Raw genomic sequence first — 10,781 nt, forward strand, 5'->3', positions numbered from 1 at the left:
TGATTAAAAAGAAAAGTGTGTATAGTAAATTGAAACAAAGAGATTGCTTTTTTTTATCAGGTCAAGTTTCAATTTTTGATGTGTTTTCTACCCAGAGTGTGTCTAATACAACAAAAAATAATTTTCAGGAAAATAAGTGAGTTTCTTACTTATTTTTTTTTTGTGACAGATGTGTAAGCGTGTGGGGTGGTGAGGATTTGGGGGTGAGAGTGAAGATGAGGTATGCAGAGGATGTGAAAGATACAATCAATATAAAATGTCATTTTAATTTATAAAATTTATCCTAAAATAATTATCATATTAGAAATTCAAGATAAAGTTGATTGTCTCAGTCCCAGTGTGGATGATCATCCTCTCGGACCTGCTACTGATCATCGCCTTTGTAAGCTATTGTCTCACCAACTAGCTAATCAGACGCGAGCCCCTCCTCGCGCGGATTCCTCCTTTTGTTCCTCAGCCTACATGGTATTAGCAATCGTTTCCAGCGGTTGTTCCCCACTTCCCCTTCCAAGGGCAGGTCCTTACGCGTTACTCACCCGTTCGCCACTAAAAACACGGAATATTTATAACTATACCCTTAACAATAAGGAAGTATGCACAATATTATTATATTTAAGAGTAAAAAATCAGTTTACCTTTACTAAACAAAGATAACTTAATAAATTATATTTTATATTTAAGATTATTTTTACTAGGCATGAAGAAAGCTAAACAAACAATTAGAGACAAATTTAATCACTGTTAACGACATATGGAAGTGAATTTGATTTGGAAGTGACAAAATAGATTAATGAAAAGCGATAAAAATGAGAAAGAGTATCTTTCGGGATTTTGAAAAGCCAAAAAATCGACTATATGACGTGACAATTATTTTCACGAGGAAATTGTCTTTTTATAATGGTTTTGATTCGATTGTTAACGTATTATATATTCATTTTGAGTCCAAATTCGTATGATTTAATATATAAGATTTTATTTTAAAGACGTTTTAATAGCTGATTCTAAAATATATTCTCTTTGTTCTTAATTACTTGTTTACTTTTGAATTGACACACATATTAAGAAAATAATTAATGACATAGTGAGTTTACCATTTTACCCCTATTAATTATTAAGTGGATGAAAAGTTCTACATTTTTCAAAATAATTAGTCATTTAATTGAGAGTATAATAGATAAAAAGAATTTGTCCTTTCTTGATTTGTCAAAATGAACAACTAATTAGAAACAACTATAAAAGAAAAAATGAACAAGTAATAAGGAACAGAGGAAGTAATAAACACTCCTTTTTAAAGGCTCGTTCTCCATGTCATTTAATTCTGTTTGTGTTGCATACTTAAAAGAATACTTAATTATTTTTAAAAAGGTCCTGACTTTAATAATTTAAAATTTTGAATTAGGTGTAACAATACAATTCAATATGGTATTGAACAAGTAAAAGATCTCACCGTCAATTATCGACAAATATTTATTTAATAATCCAATATATATTTGTTCCAATGATAAAAACCAGATGCCGTAAATGAGAAGGTGTGCTCAGAATTAAATTAATAAAACGGATTCATTCTCTAACAATGAATTTTTGAATAAAGTGGTTCACAAAATTTAATATTGTGATCATGCTTATAAGTTTTATGAAACATAATCTCCCAAAAAGTCAGAGAAAAATTGCTATGTTTATTAATACTTTTATTGAAACGTGACGTTGAAAGATTCCCACCGACAGCCATAGGTTTGTCTTAAATTAGATACATTTTCCTAATTATTTGTCTACTTTTTATTTTATAGTTATTCCTAATTACTTGTCCATTTTGACAAATCAAGAAAGGACAAAATAATTTTACCTATTATACCCTCAATTAATTACTTTAAAAAAGGTATAATTTTTTGAAAATCTTAAATTTTTAATTCATCCACTTCATAATTAATAGGGATAAAATAGTAAATTCACTATGACAATAATTGTTTTCTTAATAGGTGTGTCAATTCAAAAGTAAACAAGTAATTAGGGACATAGAGAGTATTATTTATATATATATGATGCTTATGGATGGTTCGATCGGATAGATGTGTTTATCGATTTAATTTATTAGTTATTAATTTTTAAAATATATTAGTTTGCTAATCAAATTAATAATGTACCGGTTAATTCAATATAAATTTAGTATTTACAAATTGCTTTGAGATTATCGAGTTTTTCAGGAATTGAGGGAGTCAAAAAGCATAATCAGGTTCCTCATATATCATATCTTGTTGATCAGTGGCGGAGCCAGAAATTTTATTAAGGGTATCCAAGAATAATTGTGTGTGGCTATCAAAATAAAACAAAAATAATATTGTAATATTTGGGGTTTGAACCCGAAATTGCTTCATCAAATGGACATCCATTACCATTGCACCAAAGGCATAACTTTTGTCTAGGGTGTCCAACTTTAAATATATATCTTTTAAATGTAGAATTTGACATATATATACAACGTAATTTTCCGACGAAGGGTGTCTGTTGTTGATTATAAGAGGTCAAGTGTTTATTAGTGGTTACATTTAACCAGATCCAAAAAGAGGAGATCGATCCTTACGATTGCACTAAGGAGTGCCCTCGTAAACACTAAAACTTCGTTAATCTAATTTCTTGTTTGTCAAGGAATTAGTAGGAATTTCATGTCTGCTCACTTCATCTACGCTTTAACCTGTTTATACATGCAGCATTTACATAACTACTAAGTTTGTTTAATGGCCCATGCAGCATTTACTAATATTATTTTTCATCTACGCTTTAACCTATTTATATATGCAGCATTTACATAACTACTAAGTCAGCATTTACATAACTACTAAGTTTGTTTATTTTAAAAAAAAATAGCCAATACTATTTTCAAGATATAATATGTGTATAATATATAGGCGAAAAAGGATTGATATATACTTCAACTTTGCAATTTAGAGTTGATATATCAAAATATTAATAATTAATGGCCCATGCAGGTCTCAAACCTGCAACCTTCGCGTTATTAGCACGACGCTCTAACCAACTGAGCTAATGGGCCTTGCTATTTAAAAAGCGTCTGTCTTAATTTAAATTAAATGAAACAACTTCGATATTTGTCTTTGATGCTGAACAAAACATTATTAGTTGACAACTTTAGTTCATTATGAGTTATAATTCGTGTTTTTTTTTCCATCTAGATGCCTCTTCTAGTTATTAATCATATAAATATAATACATACAACATACACATTTTCCATCCCACATAGTTTTGCCTTTTTTACTGGATTTTTCTGTGATATGTCGTGACATCAATTGTCTAACTACATTTTATTACTGGTTCACACCATTTTGGAGAACTTCAATTAGTTCCTATATGTCCTGGCCCCCATCTTGTATTACTCTTTTTTGATTAATTAATAAACAAGCTAGATAGGGGACGATGTCGAACCCCCAACAAAGCACGACTTGTTCCTTGGTGGCTACAATTAATTAAAAAAAATATACAAGAGAAGAAGTTTAATGAAACTAAACACAATCATAATTAATGTTTTAAGTTTATTCTTTCTAATGTTTTGTACGTTAGATATAACTTATGCTACTAATTTTGTATCTATTTATATATATCAAATAACGCGGAAGATATATGATCAATTTACTTATTGAAAACGAAAGGGGATTAATTCACTCAAAAGAATAACGAAAAGGAAAATAAATTACCAAACAATAAACTTAACAAATGTTACAAACGAATAAAAATCACAATACGGTTTATCAGCATCATTTGTATATTGCTAATTAGTTCACCTTCCTGCAATCGACACGAATTTGGCCTTCATTTCCGCTCAATGGCTTGATATTACCCATCTTAATCATAGACTTAGCAAAATCTTTTGAAAAAGTCCTTAGGTTAGTACTATAGGTTTTAACAAGCTCATCGATCTCTCATCCGCTAAACAATGCTTGATTAGAATGCAATAGCCCTTTCTTAGACACCAAGTTAGTGAAATATTTGGAGTTGAAAAGAGCAGGTGTAGGATCAAGGGGAGCAAGATTGGAATCACCACCACTACGCGGACAATTTGCTTGACGTTGACTTGCATGAAAAGTTCGGACATAGAAATTGATAATCAATTATTACAAACCGTATTAAGTACGAAGTATTTACTATCAACTATATATGATATTGTTTGAACAAAAATGTACTCAATTGATACTTTGGTCTAAATATAGTATTGACATTAATAGTTTGGTCCAAAAATGTTTCTATTGTTATTTAATGAGTCAAAAATGTTATTTTTTAATTAATATATTATTTCTTTTCTTTTTAAATACATTCATTTTCCTAATGATTATATTTTTTTTAGTTACAAAAATGCTTATCCTACTTCAATCGGTAAAGATAAAGAAAAAAAATATTTTTTTAAAAAACTATTAACTAAGATATTATTATTCAATTTCACATAATATAAGAATATTTCTGACCCTTTAATTTCCATTAGTAATATTATAAGCAAGTACCCGCTCCAAATTTGGAGAAACAGTCAAAATATAGAAAGACGAATAACAACTCAACGGGGACTATATCTACCAAAAAATCTCATGTCAACGTTAAAAATAAACAACATGCAAATAATTTAGTTATAATGAGGGTAACCAATGGCTATCATTGATGATAAAAGTCTTTATTAGTTCATTAAAGAATAGAGTGGATACTTGCCATTGGTCTAATTTATTATTGGCTCATTCATTAATCATTATTTATAAGGTACGTTAATTCAATTTTAATCAATTAATGGCCATGACCATAACGAGTCTCACGTCGAAAAATCTATTAAACAAAATATTGATGAAGAGAAGATATTTGATCAACAACTATGATTGAATAATACGTTTGATGTCTCTTTTAATTTGTTTATACTGACATTGTAGAATGAAATTTGTATTAATTGAACTTGGTTATAATGTAGCAAAATTACCTCCGCAACAAAAGGAAATTTTTAATCTTAAGATAAAATAATGTATAATTCCATTTGTACTTGTAGATTTAGAAAATGAAGAGATAATTGGATTGGCTTAAAAGTTGGTCAAACCTACTTTTAACTCAGTTTTTGACTTCTGGAAATGTTTGGCAAATTTGAATTTTTTTAAAAATAAGTCAAAAATGACTTAAAATAAGTTGGAAAGTGTTTGACAAGGTAAAAAATGACTTAAAATAAGTCAAAAACCAAAAGTAGGTCTCCCCCAATTTTTTTATTTTTTGACTTAAAAGTCATTTCAGTTTGACTTTTTATTTTTGACTTAAAAACTACTTTTTTAAGCCAATCCAAACGTTTCTAATTGCGTTTTTATTAACTATAGATTTTCTCACAGTACTTAAGTCATACAACCTATTTGGCAATACCTTTAATCGAGATCTTCTTATTAGGATTTTGCCCTGATTTGAAGTTTATTTCTTTTTAAAAATAAAAGTCAAAGTATTTTTTTGTGATCTTTCCCATTTGTAAAATGAATAAAAGTAATACTTGAACTTTTTCTGAAAGGAAAATATAATTTTCTTCTATATTTGGTTATTCTTTCTTTAGAGAAAAAGTTTGGAAATCTATAAATTGAAGATCCTCTTCTCATATCAAGAACAACAATAGAAGCCACAATATAGTTATTAAAGAGTTTTGTCTTTGGAAGATTTATTCTCTCAACAATTTTAATATTTTTCTTTATATTAGTTTTCATATAATAATATTATGTTTTTAGTATAAGTTTTTTGTCATCTAATTTATCACCGTCTTGATTTACAATTGTAGGCTTCCACATGACGCCCTAATCACTTTCAAACCCAACACTTCTGAGCAGGTAATGCTCAAATCTTGTTAATTTGAGCTCGAGTTCTTAGAAATTTTCCTACAATCGCCAATCAACACTACTCATCTCTGATTCTATATATAGTAATCTAATTACACTTTGAAGATCACTGTTGGTATACCATTGTGGGTAGTATAACAAGCTTTAAAATGAGTCTCCTTGGCGATTTGAATAAGGGCTTGAAATTGTTGGAGCTAGCTGTCACAACAATATAGCAATACAAGTTGATTAATTTGCAGTGTTGTGTTCTTAATTACATTGTTGATAACACGGCTGGTGGCTCTATTTTCTCTACCGGACGCACCGGTATGAAGCAGGACGACGTCCAATGGGAAGGTGTGTAAGCACCAAACGATCATAATTGCAAGGAGTTAGTTACCATGAATTGTGTTACAACGTTCGTTTGTACATATAGGGAGTACGCGTTTGGTATGAGCTAAACTGAAAAATATTATTTAGTTTTTTCATGATTGGTTAATTTAAATGTTTTTCAAATCAATTTATTTTTCTCAAATTTAATAAAAATGACTTTCCTCCAAAAATTAAGAAAAATATTTCCCAAAACTCTCCCCCAACCTCAAATTTTAATTTTTTTCTTATCCTACCCTATCCAAAAAAAATAAAATTTTAAATTTCTTTTTTTTTTTGAAAATTTTTACCCCTGCCCCAAAACCATCCCTACTCCCCCTCGCCCCCCCAAAAAAAAGTTTTCTTTTAAAAAATACTTCAAATTTTAAAAATTTCAATTTTTTTACGTCACATAATCCTTGACCACCCCTACCCCTACCAGCCCCCCATCCCCCATCCAAAAAATATTTTAAATTTGTTTTTTTAAAAAAATTTGAAATTTTAAAAATATAACTTTTTAAACCTCATTCCTACCCCGACCCTCCTACCAATCCTCTCCCCCGCCAAAAAAAAAAAACAAAAAAATTCTTTTTAAAAAATATTTCAAATTTGAAATCCTAGTTTGAAAGTCATGTTCCGAGTCACGTATGGTTGGGTCCCAGTTCGGAAGTCGGAGTCAAATCCCGATTTGAAATTCAAATCTTGGGTCGAAAGTCAAGTCGAATTGAGTCTCGATTTGAAATTTGGGTCCCTCATCGATTGTTGATTGTTGAGGTTGGGTCCTGATTTGAAAGTCAAGTTTTTATTTGACCGTTAGAGTCGAATCTCGAATTGATCGATTGTGTCTAAGTTTGAATGTTGAGATCAGGTCCTGGGTCAGATATTTGGTCTCGGATCAGAGTCGAATCCCAAGTCCAGGTTCAGATATCGATTCAGAAGTCAGATCTTGGGTCGAGAGTCTGGTCAATTCCCAAGGTCGTATCTTGGTTTGCAATTTGGGCTCTGGTTCGGGTGTCAGATCTCAGATCGGCGTTAGGTCCCATGTCGGGGGTCCAGATCAAGTCTGGAATTAGACATTGGGGTTGGGTTCGGGGTCAAGAGTCGAGGGTCAGGTCTTGGGTCGAATGTCGAGATTGGATCTCGGATCGGTCGTTGGGGTAGGGTCCTAGTTCGAATATCGAGTCACGGATCGAAAGTCAAGTCCAAGTCCTGGGTCAGATTCAGATCGGTCGTCGGGGTAATGTCCTAGTTCGGGTTTCAAGGTTGGAAGTTGAATTGATTATCATGGTTGGTTTTGCGGGTTAAATGTGATTTCTCGAAAAAGAATTTTCTACACTCTAGCCAAAAATAAAGGATATTCTCCCTCCCTCCTATTTTATGTGAGGTACTTTGACTCGGCACGAAGTTTAAGAAAGGAATGAAAACTTTTAAAATTTGTGGTCTATATTCTAAAATGAATGATAGAAATTTGTGTGACTGTAAATCATTTCATTAAGGGTAAAATGGACATTTTATAGTTAAATTGTTACTTTATATAGAAGTGTGTCATTCTTTTTGGGACGGACTAAAAAGGAAAGTAAGTCATATAAATTGGGACAGAGGGAGTAATTTTTTTAGAAAATGTTTTTCATTCACCAATCAAACACTAAAATATATTTTCTACTCACCAACCAAATATGAGAAAAAAAGTTAGAAATTCACTTTTCTAGAAAAATATTTTCCTTCATACCAAACACCCCATAGTTTTGGTATTTTTTGATAACTTATGTAGATAGTTTGTTTTATAATATACTTGTCAAACAATTATGAAGATAGTGAACCCCGAATGAAATATTTACAAGATTCAAACTTTAGACAAACAAATTTGAAATTACCACTCACCTCTCAATGGCCTCCAATCAAAACTGACTTATTAAACATTTTATTTAGTTTCTCAAGTGCATATTTAGATAAGTGATACTTATCAAATTTAAAATTTAAACGTCTAAATTAAATTACTTTAACATGCCTCTTAACCACAGTCCACATAGAAGAAGAGAAGAGATAGCTTATGCAACTTAATTATTAATTTTGTAATCTACTTATCAAACAACTCGGAAGATAATCAATCTAATTGTTAAAAACGAAAAGAGGAGTCCATTCATTCAAAATATTACTATCTTTGTTCACTCGCCACATGAAAACAACAAGATCCAATTTCTTGGAAAATTAATGGCCGAACAATTAACGTAACAAAGGTTACAAATGAATTAAAATCACAACACAATTGAAAAATAATCAATTTTTTTAAATACTTTACAAGAAGCACGTGCTTAGTTCACTTTCCTGCAATCGACACGAATTTGGCCCTCATTTCCAGTCAATGGCTTGATATTACCCATCTTAATCATAGACTCAGAAAAATCTTTCGAGAAAGTTCTTAGGTTAGTACTATAGGTTTTAACAAGCTCATCAGTCTCTCCTCCGCTAAACAGTGCTTGATCAGAATGCAATAGCCCTTTCTTAGACACCAAGTTACTGAAATATTTGGAGTCAAAAAGAGCAGGTGTAGGATCAAGGGAAGCAAGATTGGAATCACCACCACTACGCGGACAATTTGCTTGACGTTGACTTGCAAAGGTTGAGTCAATGTTGTTAGTCTCATCGTAGATGCGATTCCTAAAGGTGGAACACTGAGCAAACCCTAGTGTGTGGCCACCAGAGAGAGCAACGAGGTCTTCTTCATCCAAACCTTGCTTCTTAAAGTTGTCGATAAGTGCAGGTAAGTCCATCAATGGAGTTGGAATGTCATTGTCGGCAGTGGTTCTACTTGCTGTAGTTGAATCCCTCCTTCCTAGTTCCACTTCCCATGTTGGTCCATGTAACTGTCTCAATGTAACAAAATATCAGTTTTATTCATACACTAAATTAATTAACTATAGGGTATGTTGGGAAAAAAAGGAGTAATACGCACAGCAACAACGGAGTCACGAGCTGCAACAGCCAATATGTCTGCACAAGATACAACTGGACGCCCATTGAAGCGTCACAACCCTGCATTTATTACAATAATAATTAGTAACAACATCTCAAGCAATTACCAAACATATTAACTAGGTAGGAGAGAAAGAAATTAAACTCACGTTAACGAAACAATCATGAAAATGTAATCGTAGCAAAGAGGCGCCCATTCGCCTCTCTTGCCTGATTGCATCCTCAACAACCCGATTAATGGTTGGTAAAGCTTGGGGACAAATATCATCGTAGAAATCATCTGACAAATCCGAAAAAGCGATGCGTGCTAGAGAAAATATGACTAACACATGAAGAAACACCAAGCTATAACTTGAAGCCATTTTCTTTTTTGTACACTTTGTTTATTGTGTTTATGATTTTGTGATGATGAGAGTAAAATGAAGGCTGTATTTATAGGTAAAAAATAATGTTGACTATAGTAACACGACAATATCTCTCACAAGAATGAGCCACACTTTTGACAATTTCTAAGAAGGCCATTTTTAATACTACATGCACGAAATGTTCAGACAGAGAAATTGATAATCAATTATTGCAAATTGGAGTGGGTCGTTGGTATTATAATTAAAAGACTATCAAATATCAATTTTGACTTGGCAAATAAACCGTACCAACTACGGAGTAATTACTATCAACTAAATATGATATCATTTAAATAAATATTTGCGAAATTGAATAAAAATTTACTCAGTTAATGGTTTGGTCTAATAATAGTCTTGTCGTTAATAGTTTGATCTTTTTTTTTTTTTATATATAAGCCATCACCTTAGGTTGTGAGCCTTTGGAGTGGGGGGTTAGGCTTGACCCCTACCATGTCGATATATAACAAAAAGTTACAAGAGGTTAGAGGGGGACGTGGACCTTACCTCTAACCTATCAGCGGGACTAGTACTAAGAGTATGATCCATTAAGTAATAATAGTGATATTTTTAAACCAAACTATTTGCACTAGGGGCATTTTTGGATCAAATTATTGACGATAACGACATTTAAAAAAAACTATTAACTAAGATAATATTATTCAAATTCACATAATATAAGGATATTTCTGACCCTTTTCCGTTAAAGTATCAACTTCAAATTTAGAGAAAAGTCAAAATATAGAAAGACGAATAACAACTCAACGTGGACGTTAAAAATAAACAATATGCAAATAATTTAGTTATATGAGGGTAACCAATGGCCAATATTGATGATAATAGCATTTATTAGTTCATTAAAGAATAGAGTGGATAATTGCCTTTGGTCTAATTTATTTATTGGCTCATTCATTAATCATTATTTATATGGTACGTTAATTCTATATATATATATATATATATATATAAAAAGAATGACAAATTTTCATATCCTTTAAACTCAACATTTATTTCTGGTACATTTATATAAGACACCTCTATATTTTTCAACATATAAAATTGGCATACATTTTTGGTACATTTTTTTTTACCGTATGATAAACATACTACTAGTAATTTTATTTAATAGACATATATATGTCATACCTTGTATTTTACTCTCTTTTTTCTTAAACTAATAAAATTTACTTACCATTGATTTTAAAGCAAATAA

General features: G+C 31.1%; 1 protein-coding gene and 1 non-coding gene across 2 annotated transcripts; both read right to left on the reverse strand.

Moving 5' to 3' along the window:
• Window positions 1-2,972: 2,972 nt before the first annotated feature.
• On the reverse strand, window positions 2,973-3,046 carry TRNAI-AAU (transfer RNA isoleucine (anticodon AAU)). The gene has a single exon. It is a non-coding gene; the product is annotated as a tRNA-Ile (tRNA).
• A 5,321-nt stretch (window positions 3,047-8,367) lies between these two features.
• LOC107058565 (peroxidase 2-like) lies at window positions 8,368-9,205 on the reverse strand. Its single transcript, XM_015304398.1, has 2 exons — window positions 9,148-9,205; window positions 8,368-9,058 (listed from the first exon to the last, which is right to left on the reverse strand). Exon 2 carries the CDS (start codon window positions 8,963-8,965, stop codon window positions 8,507-8,509), a length of 459 nt encoding a protein of 152 aa, XP_015159884.1. The 5' UTR covers window positions 8,966-9,058; window positions 9,148-9,205; the 3' UTR covers window positions 8,368-8,506.
• Between the last annotated feature and the right edge of the window lie 1,576 nt (window positions 9,206-10,781).

Source organism: Solanum tuberosum, unplaced genomic scaffold, assembly GCF_000226075.1.
Source record: "Solanum tuberosum cultivar DM 1-3 516 R44 unplaced genomic scaffold, SolTub_3.0 scf00546, whole genome shotgun sequence".
NCBI lineage: Eukaryota > Viridiplantae > Streptophyta > Magnoliopsida > Solanales > Solanaceae > Solanum > Solanum tuberosum.

Bases quoted from the DNA above. Each gene is read 5' to 3' on its own strand.
- LOC107058565 (XM_015304398.1), bottom strand. From the start codon at position 8,965: ATGGACTTACCTGCACTTATCGACAACTTTAAGAAGCAAGGTTTGGAT.